General features: G+C 43.2%; 1 protein-coding gene across 3 annotated transcripts in view; it reads left to right on the forward strand.

The window, feature by feature from the left end:
- Imp (IGF-II mRNA-binding protein) overlaps positions 1–22,534 on the forward strand; it is a 157,053-nt gene extending 134,519 nt beyond the window's left edge. For all 3 annotated transcript variants that reach the window (XM_033475462.2, XM_033475463.2, XM_033475465.2), the window contains exons 7-8: positions 504–755; positions 1,223–22,534. In XM_033475462.2, the coding sequence (XP_033331353.2) occupies positions 504–755; positions 1,223–1,426 (456 nt within the window). In that variant the 3' untranslated portion in view covers positions 1,427–22,534. The remainder of the gene's footprint in view (positions 1–503; positions 756–1,222) is intronic.
- Positions 22,535–22,853: the final 319 nt, after the last annotated feature.

Here is a 22,853-nt window from a genome sequence, read left to right on the forward strand (position 1 = left end):
CGTATCCCTTTTTTTTAGGCCTCTATAACATATTCAAAAACTAAAGCAACCGAAGGCCGACACCTAAAAATCCTTCCTCGTAAGTGTTGTTGACAATTCATATGACAATTAGTCGCACGCTCATAGGATATAGTGAACCACCTGAAATTTTAAATGTAAAGTCTACTGTGGCTCAGTGGCTAAGGCGATTGCCCAATTAGAGTGAATAAATTAAATATCAGAATTTTACACTAAACGTTCCCGTACCAAGTAATGTAAAAGTATAACCACTTTTAGCATGTTTTACAAAGTAATTGTAATATTGGTTTTCGGCGTGCCCGTACAAATTAAATCAAATTAAATTAAATAAAAGAAGAAAACGGTAACAAAATGTGCGTATGTGCGCAAGTTGGTTCCGTTTACATTACCTTCGACAAAATTTTTGTCTAACATATGAATATACGTATCTCAGCTATCTTATGCAGTTAAATAGTTAAACCGAATGGTCTGTGGTACATTTTCAGGCGCAATACTTGATCTTCGAGAAGATGCGAGAGGAAGGATTCGCTTCCGGTGCCGATGACGCTAGACTAATGATTGAAATCCTAGTACCAAGCGCCCAAGTTGGCCGAATCATTGGTAAAGGCGGACAAAATGTTCGAGAATTGCAACGCGTGACAGGGAGTGTTATTAAACTATCAGAACAACAGTCTACGTCTCCTTCTGCCGACGAGGAGGCCACAGTCCACATAATCGGCCCATTCTTTTCTGTGCAGGTAATCCACGCGTACATCTGCCTTCTTTGTTCTACTTACATACAATTTGATGAGCGAGTTATTTCGCTAATAATATTAAAAAAGCTCTCCATTTGTTGTTCGATGCATTTGCAACGTTTAGAACACGGTCACATCTAATCTGTAAAGAAAACAATAAAGTTCATTTAGAACACGGAATGTAAGAAATTGTTCGAAAGCTGTTGATTGTTATACAACTGTCTTAAAACAAATTCTTCAAAGTGAGTTACTCAATGTAATTAACAATAGTACTATCAAAATCAGTTAAAACAACTGGTTATTCATTCGCGGTCAGTGAAATTATACAAACGTTCCTATAAAACATTTTTTGATCAGCTTCTTCGCTGCTAGTTAAATTAGAAAAGTGACTTTTGTAGAATAAAATAAGACAACAGCAATTTGTTATAAATGAACAAATGAAATTAATTACGACTTTTACGCATTAACAGTCTGCCCAGAGGAGAATAAGATCAATGGTGTTACAACCGAGTGCATCTGGAGCAGGTGCTGCGTCACGCGCAGGACGCGGGAGCAGCCAGGAAGGTGGTCCTCGTTCCAGAAGAGACGGTAGTGCCACATCTCAGCAAGGTGGCGCGACAACGCAACAAGCGTTGAGCTCATCTCCTAGCCAGCAACAACCACAAAATCAGTAACATAACTGAGACATTTCCTGACGCAAACGCTAGAATCCGTTTTATTCGCCGGGGTGGCCTCGTCGCTTTGACATTCTCTCGTCTACGAGAGGCTACGTGCCACAACCTCCTTCTCGCGGGGCACGTATCCTTCGAGATTACTCGCAGAGCGGCCGAGCGATGCGCGCACTGCATCCGTGGGTCACGCGCGAGACTTTTCCATCGATATTGTGACGACTGCCACATAACAGTAGCCGATACAAATTCAAAATCATCCATTTGATTTGGGGATCGATAGCCGGTCGAACACAGAGCTTACGATCGATGGCGTGTTTCTTTCAGTCTTTTTTGGTTTTTTATTTTTTGAAATTTCTTGCTTGTATTTTGTTTTCGTTTCGGTTTTCTCTTTTTGGTCGGATTTAACAGTACAAATACACGGTTACTTTTACATTACAATAAAAAAAAAAGGGGAACGCTTGGTGTAATCCTGATTATTCGCACTAATGGCGCCCATCGATCGTAGCCATCCATTGTCGCGTCGCGTTTCTCGCGCCTCGAAGTGCAATTACGCGAGCGAACGCGACGCGGGCGACGTCTGTGTGTGTGTGTGCGTGTGTGTGTGCGTGTGCGTGTGCGTGCATGAAGAACCAAATGGAGGAAGCGCATGTCTCTTCGTAGAGAAGAAAGTCACACGCGAGACGATGTGAGAGATGACACGAGTTCGTTCCCTGACATCGCGTTCGTTTTTCTTGTTTTTCTTTCTTGCTTGTCGAGCAGGCTAACCTTGAGAAGTTCAATTTCACTGGTCGAGAGATGAACGTCCGCCAATCGTACCCAGAAGAACACAGACAAAACAGGTTCACAGACAGCTCTCTCACCTCATCTACGCGCGACAACGTGCGTTTCGTCGCGAGTTCACTCGATCGGAGTCGAAGCGACGGGAAACACTCGAACAAAATCAATTTTTTTTCTTGTCATCGTATTCTATAGATCTGGTTTCATCGACGAAGTGGATCTATAGAATACGCTGATAAGGGAAAAAAAACAAAACATAAGCAACCTTATTACCTCATTCATTAACGGTTAAAGATTTAAGTAATGATAATGAAAAGCGGAAGAGAGAGGAAGGATGATGAAAACCAACCACTCTAATGAGAATGTATAGTTTGTTTACTTTTTCCTTCCTTTCTCGGTCCGCTTCTCATTATCGTTATCATCTAATGCAAATGTAGATGAAAGAAATCTACTTAATATTAAAGTTATAATAATATACGAAGAAATAGAGAATGGGAGGGACAGAGAAAATAAGTAACGATTACACTTACATTATACATGTTACTGATACTGCTAATAAAACTACTTACTATTACTACTTACATTCTGCCGACTACAAGATAGCGAACGTGAGTCGCGTCGTTTCCGGTGATAATCGCTCGATCATTACTCGCTGCGGCGACACGGTTCATCTCGTGATCTTGCACCATCGAGGAAGACTGTTTTTTCTCTTTTTTTGTTTGCTTGTACAAGAAAAAAAAGGGTGAAAACGTGCACAGGTTTTTTCATACAAACAGAATTCCCAGACAATTGCGAGTACGAATAGTTCAGGGAACACTTCTAATTAACACTTAATTAAAAGTGTCCCGTGTTAACTAATCGAAAACTGTCTACAGTTTAGTTTTAGACGTAAGCCAATAAAGTTTTCAAAGCAGACACTCTTCAGCCCCCCAAAACCCCCCAAAAAGGGCGATCGCCCACGCTCCCCTCTTGCGCCTTTATAATACCAAAGAAGCGATTATGAGTTCTTTTCGTATTAGTGAAGTGAAAACGCAAGTTCCTTGTAAGAGCCAACACAGCGCGAGGGGGGGTCGCGGTGTCAGAGACGCTACGCAACCAACGGGGAATCGGCGAGTGGTTTATTAATGTCGGGACACACAACAATATAATATGAAACTGATGTAAAATGACAGAGGAATAAGAAGACCACCATAACGAGAGAATGAAAGGGAGACGAACAAAGACGTCATCGGGTCGCTTTAGCTGAGAAAGGGAAAGTGATTGATTGCGTCTGAACCAGGAAACAGCAGATGGATTACAAAAGTCATGCGTTCGGCGAACGCTACAGAGATTATGCTCGCGATATTTGTCCGCACCGCTACACGTTTGTCGTGCTACGAGAAGGACGTTCGATGGAGAATGAAAAAGCGACCTTTCAAGGCATAAACGTGCTCGAGAGAAGCGGTAGCGATGAGCCCATTTCTCCTAACATGTCTTCTGACATGGCGGTCAGAAGACGTATTAGGAAAAATGGATTAGAAAGCGAAGCGACAAAACTTATCAGGGATTTTTACTTCGTCGTGGATGTAATAGTGTGTGAATGCATGTGTTAAGAAATACTATTAATTGATAAGCAATTAATTTACTGATTAGGCATATATAAACGACAAAGGGAAACGCAGAATTTAGGCTTATCGAGAGATCTGCCTAAATTTCGCGAACACGGAGATGAGCGGTGGGAGGTGCAGACCGATCTTCTTCGATCTCTAATGATGTGATCCAAAGATACCGATCTTCTTCATCTCTTAGCCGCTCGCGCGTGCGTATATCGCAAGCGAGTTGCCGGGAGGAACCGGTTGGAGGACACGAACCCTTACGAAACTCTCAGCTGTCGACGATCGTTTTGTAAATTCTGTAATTGTTCCGAGATCTTTTCCATTTTGATTTGCCCCGTTTTGATTACGATACGTAGGATTATATAGTTGGTGGTGAAGGATTAGAGTAAACGAAAGAAAACTCGCAGCGATATCGCGGCACTCCGGTGTACGCGCGAACGCTTCAGTCGGTCTTTTCGTTCGTCGCTCGCGAAGATGTATGGAAGTCATCTATCAGAATCTAGACTTCACCTCGGCAGACTGTGCCGATCACAGACGCTCTGCCGACGGGACTCGGAAGTTCAGCTAGTCTTCGTTTATTCGTTTATGCGACCGGAGAACGAATCAACCGAGCCGAGCGTGCAGCATCGATCGCGATCAGCCCGCTCGAGGACGATCGAGGAATTGATGTTTTTCTCAACTGTAACCGTTTCCAAGCAGAATATATAAACACGAAAGATAATTGAAACATGTGACGCCTCGTCACCGAGCGTCACGCGTTTTAATTATCTCTCGTTTCCGAGCTCGAGCGGAGTAATGGCGACCGATCGTGCGCGACCTCTAACTTTTAAGTTCTGATTTTAAGATGGGAAACCAATCAAAAATCGGAAAGGTCGACGCGTATGAGATATACTGACATTGGAAATGTGAAGTATCTGACCGAATGAGCTATAGCCCCGTTCGACGATCTATAAGAGTGACAAGGAAAGAACAATCGATAAAATTGACGGACTGGCGGACGGTCGGCCACGTGCCACGAGGAGCCGGAAATCGCGTGTTCGCGATCTTTATCATTCAAAAGTCGATTGAATCTTTCGGACCTATCTCGTGGCGCGAAGTCGACGTTGAACCCGGCGGAGGCCGCTTCCAAACGGCCGACCGTCCGTATTTTGTGGCATTAGTACAAAGTTTAAGAAGCGGATGGCTAAATCCAGTTTTGTGAGTAAAACGTGTCAAACACAATGGAAAGATAATTTTATCGCGTGTTACAATTTTCATTGATCGAGACGCCTGAGGACCTTTCCTCCTCATTCTCTGTTTCTCGATCAACGGAAATAAGGAGAATATAAGGAGAGTTGTGCGCCGAAAGAGGAGACGTACAGGGAAAAACAAAGAGATGAACCGGGACCGCGGCGAGCTTCGGAAGCTCGACGGGTTCTCCTGGCTTTTTCTTTTTCGCTGGATGTCGCGGGAACGCGAGACAATGGGGATAGGAGAAGAGAGTAGCAGCGAACGTTTGAAAGATCAAACGCGATGTCGAAACGGGTTGGAAGAGGAACGACCGAGTTTTCTAAATAAGAAGAGAAAGGAAACGGAAAGGGGAAGCGTTTAGAGAGCGAGAAAGAGAGAGAAAGAAGAGTGTGTTGTGTGTTAAGAATGGAAATTGAGGACAGTTTGACTTGGGAAGATAATGAAGAGTATAAGTTTATTTTTGATACATTGTTGGGGAGAACCAAGTGAGTCTTTCTTTTTCAATTTTTTTGTTAGATGTTTTATAATAACTTAATGAATTTTAACGATATTGAAAGCGAGGAGGTGTGATGGAGAAGTAAGGAGGGTATAGTGGGGGAGAGTAAAAAAGAAAGAGAGCGATCTTTTTAAATATATATATAAAGATCTATCTCTTATCTCTATTTAAAAACATTGCTCCCTTTTTTCGGGAGGAGGAAGGTAAACGGCGAAAGAGAGTATAGCGAAGAGAATAGAAGCGAAGTGTTTTTCGTAAAAAATATGAGAAAAATGAAAAATAAAAATGAATGGAGGGAGAGAGAGACAGTTAACTTTAACTTAAATAGATGAAAAAGGAGAAGAGAGAGAAAAAAAAATAAGATGAGACGGCGCGCAGCTTTTTGCGCTGTGCGTCCGTCGCTCGTCATCGGGGAGGGAGGGAGGGGGGGTGGATAAAGGAGATTTTAGTCTGGTAAATTGTATAGTATATTTAATATATTTGGAGAAAACGGCGGCGCCGGGCCCACACGGCGAGGACGCGTCATCTTTTCGACGGCCAGCGACAGGACGATTCGGGCTCGCAGTTTTATGCGACGCGAACTTGTTGTCGCTGTCTGGAAAGCCCTCCTCGCCTGCAGCCCCACGCCGACGTGTTTATTTATCAATCGTAAATATTTAATGAAAGAGGTAAAAAAAAAAGAAATGAAATGAAACATAAAAGGAAAGAAATAGAATAACAGTTTATAGAAAAGGAAAAATAAGAAAACAATGAGAAACGATGAAAGTGCCAAGGAAAACAAACACAGTATAAAACGCACACACGCAGCAAATGTCAAGACCCAGGTAGAACAATGTAAAAACCAAACCAATAACCGTTTCACACGAGACACATAAGGGAAAGTAAACAATTGAGAAGAAACAAAAGAACACCAGCAGGGATCACGCATACGAGAACAAGTTAGAAAAGTTAATAAACATATCTGCCACCATCATTGTCACCGTTACCAACAACAATTAACAACCCTCGACAACAATTAACAAGAACGAAGATAAAGATATTTGTTTATAAAACACGAAACGAAAAGAAAAACAATCATTCACGCTATTTCCAGATCACTTGACGCTCCTTTTTCCTGAAACGATGCACACGTGGAGATATCTTATACGTTTTGAAATTAAATCGTTTATTTCGGCCAAAAACAATCAAAATTGCTCAGAGAGAACGAAGGAAATTTTAGCAGACAAAAGAGAGAAAGCACGACGCGAGTACGAGACAACACAATCGCTCTTCTCAGCAGGAACGTCGCGTTGTCGCGAGCGAAACCGACTTCGTTCCGACAACGATCGCCCCACCAAGGGGTGAGTTTTACCAAAAAGAGATGTTCCGAGAAAGGTTTCGGAATATCTGTTTCTGATAAATCTCACGAAATAGAAAAAAAAATTGAAAAAAACATGTACGTACGAGAAAAGGAGGAAAACAAAAAAAAAAGGAAGAAACGAAAATTCGTAAATTCGTAATCTGCCCCGCGGTGTGCGAACACGTTATATATACCTTTCGCTGGTTCATCGATCTTTGATTCATTTTTTTCGGTTGCGTAAAACATTTCTGAGCCGACACTTCAAACGGAATTGGAGGAAAGGGAAAATTTTGGAAAGTAGATACTTGGAGTCTGTAGTGTTGGAACGAATAGAGAAACTCAACGACACCCTCAACGACTTCATTGCTCGCTCACACTTCTTGCACCCCTATCACGATGAAGGGAGGAGAACGAAGGAAAATTTTCGAAGACGAATTCGCGGAAAGATGATGAATGAATACTAAACGCAAACGTTTTAGCAACGACAACGATTACAAAGCAAAAAAAGAAAACCCTGTCCACACGGAAGAGAGAAGAAGCACAGCCGTCGCGACAAACACGAGAACGGGAAAAAAAATGCTACTTTTTTCGGACGATTCCTCAGCACAGCACTTCGAACGCCAAAAAATGAAAAGGGTAGAGAAAAGATGATGAGATACGTCGGGATTTTGGAGACGAACGAGGAGGGGGCAAGAAGCACCCTCGCTCTCGAAAAATGTACAAATCAAAGTAACAAAGTGAAGAAAATAAAAAGGATGAGAAAAAAATGACGGATCATCATTTTTTTTATCATCCTTCTTATTTAATAATGAATAACTTAATTGAAGAAAGAAAGAGAAGAGTTTTAACGTTATAAATTATTGTGAGCGTGAATTAAGGGGTTATATTACGATTAGAGGTAATTTAATCTACTTGGATAAGGAAAATCCACAATGAAATGTACAAATAAATTTATTGCTAAATCTAAATGTTAGTATTCTAGAATATTTTACCGTCGAAATGAGAAAAAGAAAAATGAATCGTGTTTATCGATTTAGATTCGAGGAAATTTATCCGGCGAAATAAGGAGATGAATTTATAAAAACAAGGAAAAAACAATGCAAAGATCTTATCGAGCATTTTCTAAAGTAAAAAAAGCAAAAAACGTAAAAAAAAAGATAATGAAGTACATACAGACAAAGCAAAATTTCATCGACCAGAATATTGGGGAAACAGATATCAGAGTATCTTTCTTACCGGAAGTGCGAATATCCGTGCGCAAACATTCAAGTATTCGATCGTATGCGAGCCCCGCGAGCATATGCGGCGAAAGGAACAGAGGGTTGTAAACAGAGAAACATAAAAGAGTAAGCGCTTCTTTTTCTTTTCGTATGAACGTCCAGAATATCGTCAACGTATCTCCGACGACTGTTGTTAAGCTTTTATCGACCTTTTTAACCATGTTCTTACTAACGTAGAATAGCGGAACGCGATCTTTTGTACGATTTTTTACGAAATCCATTTCTCGAGTACTCGCTTTGAATCCGTCGAGGAGAAAGCGCGGTTCATCACACAGCTCCACGGCCGACGAAACGAAGAAAACACGCGAAAAAAGTAAAAAAAAAAAAGAAAAAAATATACGAAAGAAACACGGGCGGGAATAAATCATCGTTCATAGAAGAAAAAACAACGCCGGCTCGACGGCCAACGGAAGAGCCGAGGGGAACAAGAGACCAAAAACCGTCGTTCTCTCGATCCAGGAATACCGCAAGCACAAACGAATTTCGCCGAAGCGAATTAAGGACACAGGAGAGCGTCTAACGCGTAACAGCTACGCGATTCGCGGACAACAACGCATTCGATGGGTAATCATCAGAAGACGTACGAAACAAGAAAACGGAACGGGGGGGCCGCCTTGCGACCGGGCAGCCCCGTGAACAAAACGAAACGAAATCGAGAAAAGCAGGATCTTCCATTTCCGCGCACACGGCTGCAGACGACTCGTCTCGAAAAATCGTCTCTCACAGTTCGGCCAGCAACCTCGTCGCTCGACGAACAGATTCGAACGGAAGCACCGACGGCACGCGCTCTCGACGGTGGCATAGAAAAAGAACGTGCATCCGAATTTCCGGCCCCTTCCCCTGATAATCTTAAGGAAACCAAGAAGCGCAGACAAAATCGAAAGAGTCCACCGAGATGCTTGTAGCAAGAAAAAAGAAGAAAGAAGGAAAACGGGAAACAAAATTCCATCGACCGACAAGAATCGTCGAGTTCGATCGCACGTTGGACCGGTTCGCCGAACGAACCAACCGTTCGCCGGTTGTGCTGTTTCGTGATGCCAAAAATCAAATTCGAAAGAGAGACGAACCGCCGCTGCTGTAGAATCTTTCCAGCTTTGCTTTTACGGAGATGCTTTCACCGTCGTCGATGTCTACAACGCGAGACATTCGACGATATAATCGTAGAATTTGACGCGTAACGCGGAGCAGGACACGCGGCATTCAGCAACGTCCAATTTCTCTTTGTGGGCCAGTGTTCCGAGACTGTCTTCGTTACATACATACATACATACACACACGCGCGCGCAAACACACATTCACACACACCATTCGACCATCTTGCATCGGTCCAGGATGGTTCTGTTACACCGACGTCAGTTTTCACGTACCATAAACGTAGAACACGAAACGCACGAGGGATCGCTGTCACGACGCGATCGCTTTTCTATTCGTTATAGATCAAATACGATCATGTATACTATAAGCATATAAATAGATTATATATATAAATATATATATAAATATATATAAATATATAAAAACGCGGGGATGATATTTGTATCGTTCCGCGTGCAACTTAACAATAGTAAATCGATGAAATATACGAAACGGTCACGGGGGTGGCCTGACCGGTCCTCCGCTCCTCTGGCCGGCGACCATTCTCAACAGGCTAAAAAAGCATAGCACTTCTGTTTCATTTCTTTATAAATATTTCACGGTGATAAACTATGAGATATTTATAGGTAAATAGTGGTAAGGGATAATTAATATCGGATCCACGACAAAGGACGCTGTTCGGCGTCGTTCGCGGTGACTACTAGGGTGGGTCGCAGCCATTTTTTCAACTCCAGAAGAATAAGAGAGAGAGTGAGAGAGAGAGAGAGAGAGGAAGCACACCGGGATACCAACGGTGGTAGATTATTTTGGGCTTTAGTATTAGTATTTCGATGTAGGCGGAGTTCAGCGGCAGCCGAACTTCGTAGGATCGCGATTAAACCGCCGATGAAGGGTAAAAGGAGAAGATGCCGGCCGCGAGATCCAGGCGTCGTTAGTTTCGAGCCGATTGCGGCGGTCTCTCCGACCGCTTTCTCGTTCGACGATCGACCGGCATCGAACGACACCGATTCGGTCGCTTGCTCGAACGTCGCTCGAAACTAAACGGCCGAGACCGAGATCCCGTTCGCTGGTTCCGTGGACGATCTTTCGTTCAACACGAAGACGACCGTCCCTGGGATATCCGGCCTGGCTCTGGATCGCGGAACGGTACCGAACGGTGTCGACAACGGCGGTAAACGAGGGCCTTATATATACATTTGGGCATTGTTAATGAGAGGTTCAAGTGATATCGCTACATAGGTAATATATCGGATAAGCTTAGGCGTGTTGTGTCGGTGGGGACGTTAAGGTTGACCAAGAGAGATGACGCGCGATGCAAGGATGAACGCGTAGCAAGAGGCGCAAGTGTCTACGGGATTGCGCGAACGGCCGGTGCGAATGTGGGCGACGTGTCCGCGTCGCGAACGCGGGCACGTCGGGGAAACGAAACGCGATCGAGAACGATCGCGTCGGATGAAACACCGAAAGGCCGAGGTTGTGCGTCCGTGCGAATGCGAGAAGGTGTGAGTGCGACAAGGATGGTTATTCGAACAGAAATCCGCATTATACGAAGGTTCCGTCGCGGCGCGTTCTCGCCCCTCGAGAACACGTTTCGACGCGAGCCTTGGTATATTATCTATTATTATCCTATTGTTGCCAATAATGGGCATTATGAAAAAAAACGCGCGTATTTAACTTATTCTCTACACTGCATTTACATTAATCCCCCGTCCCCCCAGAGCCCCACCCCCGAGAAACCGTTTGACCCCCTAGCCCCCTTACCCACAACCAATCCCAAGAGAAAGATTCTTGTATGCATATAGTAAATACTTAATATACATTATACACTTGTTGTACATAGATATATATTATATGTAAAGCTTAAACTTATTAACGAAAGATACGGAATAACGAGACCAGACAACAGAGAGAAAAACCGTATTGATAGTGTTACAAACCCGGAAAGAATACGATCACAGAGAATAACAACAGAGGAACGAAACCCGTGGTGAAGAGAAAGAGAAAGAGATAGAGCCGTTTGGCCGCGTATGCGTGAAAATTGAACGAATGAAGAGAAAGAGAGAGAGCAGTATATCTTATTTCGATGATACCGAGCGTCGAGTTCAAAAACCGCGAGCCACCGACCTTGGTTCGTTCGTCCGTCGCGACGGCGAAACCGAAGGGAAAGGAAGGAGAAGGAGCCGCGTCGTCCCGACGCACCGACGCCGAGCATCGTCGTCGTCGTCGTCGTCGTCGATCTCGTCTCGCACACTTCGCCGTGGAACAACGCTTATATGGGACGACTATTTATAGCAGCCAGCACTTAGGAGACCGCCGAGCTCCGATCGATCGTCGATCGATCGCGTGGCATACCGCGAACAGCGCACAGCATACTTTGAACAGCAACGACACGAAGAGCACACCGAGGACACCGGGGAGGATCCAACGAAACAAAGCGTCGCGCCGCGAGACACCTGTAACCCGCGCCCGACAACTGCCATTTTAAATGCTGTCCAGTCACTGCCAGCGAGACGAGAGACACAATGTACACACCGTTCAACAAAGAGCAACCACGGAAGAAGTTGATGCATATGCATACATATGTGTAAATATTATCTAGTGATATCCTACTAATGTAACTACGACACAGTAATTCCCTATCTCCCTAGATAGAGAATTGCTGTATCGCAGTTATCGGGAGCCATACTGTGCTGTGTGTCATATCAGTGTATTCCTGCAAAGTCGACCGGGGGAATCCCGGAGTGAGAAGGACGAAGATGATGATGATGATGATGATGATGACGGAGGTGCGAGGAGGATCGACCGGTCGCAAGCGTCCAGAAGCGAGATGAGTAATACTAAAACCCAAAATAGCCGTTTCCGGGAGTTCGGTCGAGGAGGATGGTCCATGCACGTTGGGACGCTGAGAAGAGGGCGCGCGATCGCGTTTGTTCCGTTCCGTCGCGTTTCGCGAGCCGGGAAAGTTCGCGGGGGAACGTCGATTCTCTTCGTCGATTCGCTGCCTCGTAAGTTACACGCGCGCGCCGTAACACATGCTAGGAGAGTTTTTAGGGCACCGTGTTTCTCGTACGGATTCCGATAGGAACGAACACAACCACCGGAGCAGAGGAAAAGGAAACAGGAGAACAAAGAGGGCGAGATGAAATTTAGAAAAAGAAACAGCGCGATGCTGCGAGGCACGCGTCACCAAAAAAAATACGAAGATGATAAAAAAGGACAAAGAAACGAAAGTAGAGAAAGAGTAAGAGATTTCTCTTACTCTTTCTCTATGTTTGTTTCTTTGTTTTTTTTGCATGTACGGTTTTCGCACGTTTTTCTTTTTATATCTTTTTTCGTATCCTCGGCGGAGGGTTCTTTTTTTATGGGAAATAGGCATCGTTTGGCTTTGTCAGAAACTCGGTTTTCCGGTTCTCCTTTCTTCTCTTGTTTATTCCCTTTTTTTCTTCTTTTTTTATTATTAAGTAATAATTGCAATGATAATGATAGATAGGATAACGGTTATCGTTAAGATTTCATTCGTTCCGCGTTCCTTTGTTGGCGCAATCTATTCGCTCTATTTTTCACCCTATTTTAATTCTTTTTCCTTTTAATTCTACAGATATTTTTCACGCACGTTCATCGTTCAACTGTTCGGTTTACAAACGTTAGTTCGCCGCGACGCGACAGCCACGTTTCGCGAATGTCGTTCTGTTAACCCGCGCGTTCGCTGATTCCATGTTTTTATTCATTTTTTCTCTCCATAGATATTTTTCTGCCCGCGCGCGCACGAGCATAGACGACGAGACACTGTTACACACACACACTCGATTACACGCACACACGATAGAGCAGGTGCACACGGTTATAAATAGTCGGAGGAGTGGGGGGGATCGAAAACGATTAGAGAACGAATTGATTTTCAATTTTGCCGCGTGCACGCGCGGCTGCCGAGATCGTTGTTCCGCTCGTTCTTTTTCGCGACAGATCGCGAGCGAATCCGGTGACAGAGAGAAAGAGGAGGGTTTCAACATTCGCGACGGGGGGTAGGTCGATATGGGGTACCATCGATGGTTCCGGGTCGGAAGTGTTCGGTCGAACCAGTCGCGAAAATCTCAAAGAAGATCATCCTCGACTTCGTCGATTCCGCGCGGAGAAACGCGCGCGAGAGGCGCGGCTGAATCGTGGGACCACTTTGTCTACCACTCGCGGGAACGGGTCGCATCGTTCTTCGTTAGCGCGCGCGTCGAGGGGCGCGAGGCATCGCGAAATTGACAACCCGCGGCCGCAAAATCTTCTCGGTCGATTGGCCTCGAGTCGAGACTCGTCCGGGATTATTCGAGACTCTTCGGGCAACCGATCGTCGCTCGACGCAGAAAAACCGCACAGTCGAGGCGCGAGCCCTCGTCGGGAAAATGGTATTGTCGACGAAGGGAACGGAGCACGGAGCACGCTGGAAACACGTGCGATTTAACCCCGTTCCCGACGGAGAAAACGAACAACGCGCGCGCGTCGCTCTCGTTCTCTCTCGCGTTCCTTTCTTGATTTTCGGGGAAAAGAAAAAACAGGACGGATCTTTGGGGATCAAATGAGAAGAGAAAGGGAAAGAGTCGCTCCCGAGAGAACGCACGCGCTTTTCCGCGGCAACAGCGAGAGAGAGGCACGGAATTATGTGCCGGTGACGGACGGGCAACGAGAATTCTATTATCAGGAAACAGAAGCAACGCTGTACCGGAATCATCATCCGAATTGTCAGAGAAAGAGAGAGAGAGAGAGGGTGGACGGCTTTTGTTTTCCGCTGGATGTGTACGTACATCGTATACGTTTCTTTATAGAGCACGCAGGGCGAAGAGAAAGAGAGAGACGGAAAAGAGCAACGGGTACGGAAGAGAAGAACCCAGAAGAGAAGATGGACGAACGATCAAGGTAACGACCCTGTGCACAACGCCTGGGCGACCTTCGAACCAGACCACCGACCACCGGACTACTTCATTTCACTTCGATGCATTTCACAGACGAGACGCAGAGACGATGGAAAGGGAAAAAAAAACAATTTTGGAAAAGCGATAATGTATCTTATTCTACACGCATACCGGAAACACACACACATATTATTATACATATGTTATATATAAATATAGAGATCTAGTGGATGTACGTAAACATTATTAATACGCGCATCTAATTTGATGGTATGTGATTTATAATCGAGGGAGAGAGTGATTGGAGACAGCGAAGAAGAAACGCGAAGATTGGGATACCGTGATGATAAAGAGAATCAGATAAATGTGTGGGAGGATCGATGTTAGCGAAAGACTCAACTGTTTCCCATTGCGATCGGTATCACCGTGTAACGAACGGTGATACCGATCACGATGGGAAATAGAAACGGCGACGACGCCGTTCTGCTTTTTGCGCGCGATGATACCACTCGCAAATTTTTTCTTCTTGGTTCGCGTGTTTGTGGAAACGAACACACGATTATTACACGCCTGCCAAGATCGAGCATATTGTTACTTTCATTTGTCGTAGACGTTCACCGCGGTTTCATTATTCTGCGTGTCCCGCAAGAAACGGTAAAAAAAGAAAGAAATGTAATAACGAGACACGACGAACGCCGATGATGAATAAAGGGTGAAAAACGGTCGATCGGCCGCGGACTAAAATCGTGACAAAGAAAAGAGTAATGATCATAAAAATAAAATGCTTGAACAAAAATAAACGTGAAAATACGAAAGAGAATATACCAAGCGAAAAAACGGTTGTTACCTGGATGATAGCACGTGCTTGAATGGAAACAACATTCGATTTCTTGATTAAAATAATAAATAATATAGAGGTTGCGCATTGCCGACGGAGACAGCCTCCGCGCTTGCATTTGCTTCGCACTCGCTACGTTGGTTATAATGATTTTTTTTTTGTTTTAATTTTTGCGCTAGCGCGGGGCACGTAAAACCCTTCGTCACGACCGTTGCCGATTCGGGTACGATATATGTACGTGTATTTGAAAACATCGCTCGGTTTCATCGACCGACCGGACGAGACGACACCAGAAAGGATATAGAAATCGCGCGCGCGCGAGAGAGAGAGGGAGAAAAGGGTTAGACGTGGAAAAGAAAACCGGCTAAACGGAAACTGTGAACCGGACGTCCAAAAAAAAGGTCCGTCCGTAAGAGAAATTGCTCACGATCAGGCGAAACGGACGGTGAACGTGACGAAGGCGAAACACGCACGCCCCTCCGATTACGATAATTTCACCGTAATTAATTCATTTTTTGTCTACTTTAGTTTACTTTTAATAATGCTACTATTCTACTATAAAACAAAAAAACCTTTTAACTATATAATCACTTACCACTATCGAATACTTTACTATTTACTACTATACTATTACTACTACTACACTACTATTTACTACTATTACTACTATACTGCTATATATTCTTTTGTGTCTTCGATGATTTGATGATGATTATAATGATTTAGTTTTTTTTCTTCCTACATTCGTGAATTCCGTGAACAAGATTGCGTAAACGACGAGAAAGGGATTCAAAACATTCACACATACATACATAACGTACGTACACACAGATAGATAGATAGATAGATTGAAAGAGAGAGAGAGAAAGAGAGAGGAAAGCTCGTTCTTTTTTTCTTGGTCCGAGGAACTCGTTAAATTTCCGATGATGACTACCAGAGCAATGACTATATAAATCGACATACATAATTTTCATATTTCTTTTTTTTTTTTTTTATTCAACGCCCACAAGTATTTTTCTTTGCAAACGCTCAGGCACGCGATACCTGTCGAGATCCAGTGTGCTTTTCTTATTCTTTTTTTTTAATTTTTTTTTTGTTTGAACATCCGAAAAACGGGAAGGGACAAAGATGATGTGCAGCTCGGACACGGTTGAAACGGATCTATAATCTTCGTGGCGTGTAACGAAGTTATGAACAAGTAGAAGAATCGCGAGAAAAACAAAAAAATTGAAAAAAAAAATGGTGTGAAAAAATTATATCCACGTATATATATATACATATATGTAAAATCAAAGACACAAGATTCGCTTCCCGGTTTTCTCCTCGCGAACGTTCGAATAAATCGGATTGGTAACTCGGAGAAATTCATTATTTTATGCGTCCTCGCGTTTCAGTTCTTTTCCTCAAGAGGATATATCAACGTTTGTTCTACGTTTTATCGGTTTATCGTATTTATCGTCTTGCCTTGATTCTTTTTTTAAACTCCCTTTTTTTACCTACAAATTGCTACGACTTCTTTTTTTTACGCGTTCTCGTCTTCGGGTAGGAACCGATAAAAATTCTTTAGCGTACACAACTCCCTCTTGGTTTTCGTTTTGTTTTTCTTTTTCTTTTTTTTTTCTTTTTGTTCTTTTAACAATTCATCGATTCGCGAACCTTTTTTTGTCGGTCCTCGCCATCGCGCGCACACGACCACACATATACATATGTAAGTACACGCGCGGGTGAACGTCTCTGCGTACACGTACACAGCAACACCAGCTCGCAGACACGCGTACACGATTGTATTTAATATGGCGCGTAAAGTTTTTTTTTCGATCAAAAGAAAAAGAAAAAATTGAAAATTCTACAATCTTTTTTAGTGGATAATATTTAAAGTTTAAACATACATAACTATATGGATAATCATTAAGTACAGAAAAAAAAAACATAGAGGTTAAAGTACATAGGCATGTAAGGCAGTGAATGAAAAAAAAAACGAAAAAAAATTTCACTTAGCGGGCCGCTTTCCTCCAGACGCTAAATTTCTGCTTCGAGGGTTCTCGTGGGTCCAGGAATATTTTTCGAAATTGTTATGCAAAAGAGTGAAAAGAAAAGAATAAAAATTCTTCGAAGCGACGTTTCGAAACGTTTCGGTGGTTAAATTCCTTCTGCTAAAAAAGAAAAGGACTTTGACCGCCGAAACGTTTCGAAAAAACGTTTCGGAAAACAAAAACAAACAAAAAGAAAAGGAAAAAAATAAAGGAAAATACACGACTGTGTGGTTTCTCGTTTCTCATCTGGAGGAAGAGCACCCGCTAAACACGCGTTTGGTTTAAAAAAATTAGTAGGCGAACGTGAGGAATTGCCCTGTATCATTTGAATGAAACGAAAGTGGAACGCTGCCGGTTGAACATAAAAAATCGCAGAGGGCTCCGTAGGGAGCGCGGAGAGAGAGAGAGAGAGAGAGAGAGAAAGAGAGAGAGAGAGAGAGAGAGAGAAGTCAAGGACAAGCAGAGATGTTACTTGAAATGAAACAAGGAACGAATCATGGTAAAGACAACGGAGATTGGAAATCGATGATGAATCGAATGGAGAACGGAAGAAAGAAAGAGAGAGAATGAGTGAGTGAGTGAGGAAAAGAGAAAGCAAAGCCGTGCGTGTAAACGGAATAAGGCAGAAGTTGAAGGTGACCAAGGAACAATCTTTTTATTTCATGTGCACATTGTCAACATCTTCTTCTGAACAGAGTAATCCGTCAACAAGCATAACAAGCACCTTGCATACGTGGTACTACACGTATTCGAGTAGAAAAAAAAATCTATATAGATGTTATATATACATATATTTATATATACACACATTTGCACACGCATACGTAAGCTGAAAGTATCGTCGCGCATGCAGGAATAACAACAAGAACAACAACAACAACAACAGCAAAGGAAAACATAACGGGAAACAATGCACGATGTAAACCTGAATGAATCAAGAGGTTAAACAATGTGAGAAAGAAGACGAAGGATGGAAGATTAAGAAGAAAAGAGACCGATTCTCTCCGCCTGTAATAAGCGTTTAAGAGTGTTATTAAACGATACCAGATTTACCATAGAAAGCTATATTATATATAGATATTATATATATCTACACGGTAATAATACGTCATATATATTTTGTCAATTTTTTCTTTGTTTTATTTTTTAAAACCGACGAGATAATATCGCGGGGGAAAGAAAAGATAAAATATAGATACAGCGAGAAAAGGGGAGGATAAAAATCAGGTGGCAAAACACAAGAGAAAGAGAAAGAGAGAGAGAGAGAGACGGACAGATTTGACAGACAGAAAGAACTATAGATGCGAAGAGGAATAATATTAATAATATAAACTGATAACTAATAATAATAATAATAGAATACGAGATACATATTATAATAATATGGCAACCTGGTGGCATTTAAACGTACCTATTATTGAAATAACGTACGCTGTAAGGATTTTAATAAGGAGAACGTAATTCCGCAGATGTGTCCGACAAATACGCAAAGAAAGAAAAAGAAAATAATAACGCAAAGTCTTTCTCCGATCTTTTTCTCCGCCTTTTTTTCTTTTCTTTTTTTGTTCTTTTTTTTTTTTAATTTTTTTTGTTTTCTTTTCTTCAAAGAAAATGCCGCTGTTGAATGACATACACAGTACATTTTTCTGTAGAGAACATTTAATAGACGCGTGCCGCCGTATCGACGAAAGCGTGACATAATTAATAACAAATCATAAGTGCAATAGTTGTTACAATAGTTCACGGGAATTTTTGTTTTTTTGAAAGGGCGTCGCCGCGACGGCGGGTCCGCGCGCGTCACGGACTTCGGACGCAAGTCACGCGAGACACCCCCAGTCGTCGTCCTCCGTTACATGCCACGTACGTGTGCACGCGCGCGTGCACACGCACATAGAACGAGAGAGAGACCCCCGAAACCACCCTGTTTTTTTACACCGCCGTTTTCAGTCGGCGGTCGTTCCCGCATTCGAGTCGAGCAGCCGAAAACCGAACCCGAACGAGAGAACTCTCTTCGCCAGAAATCGTTCGTTTCACCATCCGCGCGCGCGTTGTTTTTCTTTTCCTCCTCTTTTTGCCCTTCCTCTTCCTATACTTTGAACTCTAGTGATCGGGAGGAATGCGAGGAACGAGCCGCTGAAAAGGGCCGAGGACGACGACGACACACCACGACCGTCGCGACGCGTCCCCACACAAGACTACCTCGCAAATTTCAGAGCTAACAAGTTAAACAGATACACCGTACCTCAATTTTTACACGCATATTAGAAGAGCGCAGAATCTATCCAGCGACTGGGAACAGATAAAACAGAATCGTTTGGTAAGCGATGAGAGAGACGGACAGAGGGAGGGAGAGAGCGAGAGAGAATGAGAGAGAGAGAGATACGTAGAGGGATGTAGAGAGAGAGGATCGTAAATGGGAATTTTGAGAAACCCAAATCACGTTTCGTCAGAAATTCTTCTTTTGTTTTCATAGAACACATTTTTGGAACTTGCAGGGTGTAATTTTAAACGGAATCTACGCGAACAGTAGATCTCTAGAGTATAATTATTTAATAAAATATTCGTGAAAGGTTCCTATAAATGTATATTCTATTTTACTTAGTCTTTGAGTTTCGGATCGTTCGTAATTATTGTAATACCTAATCATCGTGTTATCGACATCTTTATCCTATATATTATTATTATTATTATTATTATTACATTACAGCATTTTGTACAAACGGCTGCATATGATTGTTAAAACTCACTAAACATGATCTAATCGAATATGTATTTAAATGAACTTCTTTTTTTTTCTTTTTTTTTTCTTCTCTCCTTTTTATTATACCCTGTATACGGAATCGTCGACATAAATTTCTGCATTCTTTCAGTGAAACAAGGTCATTGACATTTTTTTTCCAAATTCATAGGGCCGCTCGATCGAGAATCGGCGCCCCACCGCCACGTCGGCCACGAAACACGGTTTTCGCCACCGTTTCGTTCGAAAACAACCCCCGAACGACGGTGCCCGGCGCGCGCGGTGGTCGTCGAACCGATCGATCGGCGTTGTTGTCTTACGTATTCGAATCGGTTTCGAGCTTAATTTTCGGTGATTTTCGACGACGAGACGTGGATCCTCTCGGCGAGCAATATTATCGGTGGGCTGATTGCTAGTTACGGAAGAGATGAACGAGAAATGGTAACGAAAGATATATTAACGAAGAGAGAGAAGGAAGAGAACGTTGTAACTGTAAGAACATCGCCGTACAGTTGATCAAGCAGAGCCCCAAAACCCCCGCCCGAAACGAAAAGAGAACCCGCTCCCCTTTGATTAACACAATAGGAAATAGTTGAACGTGAAATAGTGATGATAAAAACGATTATTGAAATAGAATTATTGTGTTCGCGAGCTCTGCCAGGGGGGTTAGAGCCCGTCGTCGGCGTCGCGGCGGCGATCGAGACGGCTCGATTTCGGGCCGGGTCGATCGCTCTCGTCGACGCGGCGAGACTCTCCCTTTTGGATTGTATATAGCGCGAAGTAGCCGGAATTCCTGATTTCTCGAACACCCGATTTCCCGGTTTTCGGCCGATCCGCCCGCGAATCGCCCCCCGTAAGCCGTAATATTTTTGCAATCGACGACGAACGGTTAGATCGTAAGCAGAGCAACCCCGGGTAGATCGATCGAACCCCGCGACACGAGGACCACGTTCATTTTTTAGCCCGAGCCCGCGTTATAGCGAACGGGAGAGAAACGCTTTGCCGCGACAACGATATCCTTTTGTATCGGAAGATCCTGGGTGGTGGTTCGTCGGGACAGTTCTCGTCATCTCGAAAACTTAACGCCACCGAATAACGTCACTGCCAGATCCCACGAACTCCCGACAACAGAGCAAATATAAATCAGTTGCTCTAAAGTAACCGGGTTTCCCGTTGGTCTTCCAGGCGCGTAAGTACTAATTGTGCGCGGTAGCTGGATAGGACAGTGATGTATCCGTTAGGAGCGACAGCGTGTATAGGGTGATCGCGGAGAAAAATTGGTCCGGTGCAACGAGAAGCGGACCGTTTTGGGGGTGGGGGGGAGACGCGGCGAACGCGAGGCGGAAACGGTCCGTGAGAAATCAGGAACGACGGTCGCCAGAGCCGATAATAACCTGTTATATATTTCGTCGCGCCGATTTTGCTCGAGAGTGGCTCGAGAGAACAGCGGAGTGGGGAGACTCTAGTGGCGGCGGTGACGCTTCTCGACCTAAGTCCCCCCCACTCCGCGGTCAACGGAGACTCTCCAGACAGGTCTCGGGCTCGGCGTACGACGATTTGTTATATTACGCCGAAAAATCTGTTAGTTTTTGCCCTACTTATTAGCGTTAAAATAGAATGGGAATAGTAGAAAAATGCCGTTGTGTTGTTTATTTGTCTCTTCTTTTTTTTCTTTTCTTTTGTTATTTCCTTTGTAAAGAATAAAGCCGAAGAAGAAAGGAAAATATCGACGAGAAAAGGTGAAAAAAAGAGCCGACGATTTCACGGTCATCAATCGATCATGGGTACATATATTACGCAAGGTGGTTTATTATTTGTTACACGCAGGGAAAAAGAACCGATATCAAATAGTACTATAGGAGGGGAACACCGGCATGATGGGAAATTTCGATAACGCGCCGGTGTAACGAGAATCTTGAACAGTGTAATGCAAAAAGAAAAAAAGAAATGAAGGAAAAATCGATTCTAGATATATGATGAAACGATACAGGTGAAATCGGGCGAGACGCCGATCCGCGAGCGTCTTTTTCAGAATTTTTGTAACGCTCACGCGCGCCGACCCAGCGTCCTTTTTTCCTTCTCGGTGAAATCGGGCCGCGAACACGGATCCGCCTGTTCGCGGCCGCAAAATTTTTCGGCACTAGAGGAGAGTGACAAAAAGTTGTGAAAATTCCATCCTCGGAAAAAAAGAATGAAAATTGTTTCGGACCGCCATCAAGAGAGATAGAGAGATAACAAAGATTTTCGATGTTGACCGCTTCATTCCCTTCGTCCCTGGACAAAATTTCACGCGACTTTATTATTACTACTACTAATATTAATTATTAACTACTATTATTACGATAATTCTTACTATTAAGGTAAATACACAAGGGGAACGAAGAGTGTGAAATGGACTGCAGGCGGGCGCGTGAGCGAGAGAGATGCACCGTGATCATCTTAGCGAGCGACACTTGCTCGACGACAACAATTCCTCACAGATTATAAATTAAAGTTGGTAAACGAAAAAAAAATGGATGGTAAATAAATGTAAAGTAATATTATAGAAAGGGAGAGTATAGAGAAAGGGAGAGAGAGAGCGTGCGAGAGAGAGAGAAAAAGAGAGTGGAGTATTTGTGAAAACGGAAAAAATGAAAAGAAAAGAAGTGAAAACGGAAGCGAAGTACAGCGTGGATCCGTTGGAATTTTTATTAAAAACTGTGTAACTCTAAAAAATAAAAAAGTCTATTTCGATGTAAGCGCGTTGAAACAAAAAAATAACGAAAAGATAACTATTAAAGGAGAACAATTATATATCGAATACCAATTATTGAAACAAACAGAATTTTGAAAATGGCAGAAATTTCGCGAACGTCAAGGGGGCTCGGAAAAAGACACGGCCTTCTTGATTCGTTTACTTTTTTTTTTCGTCCCATTTTGATTTATTTCGGCCGTAAGATGTGTACATAGGATTTTTCTTTTTCTTTTGCGTTGAGTAAAATTTTTCGTTCGAGTTCCAAACAAGCGAGGACGTGGAAAAAAAGAGCGAAGAGAGTAGCCAGTTCGAGAACAAAAGATCGTGTACTTGGTGTTAAACTTCTTTGGAGACAGAAAAAGAGTATATGTTTTTTTT

Source organism: Megalopta genalis, chromosome 5, assembly GCF_051020955.1.
Source record: "Megalopta genalis isolate 19385.01 chromosome 5, iyMegGena1_principal, whole genome shotgun sequence".
Taxonomy (NCBI): domain Eukaryota; kingdom Metazoa; phylum Arthropoda; class Insecta; order Hymenoptera; family Halictidae; genus Megalopta; species Megalopta genalis.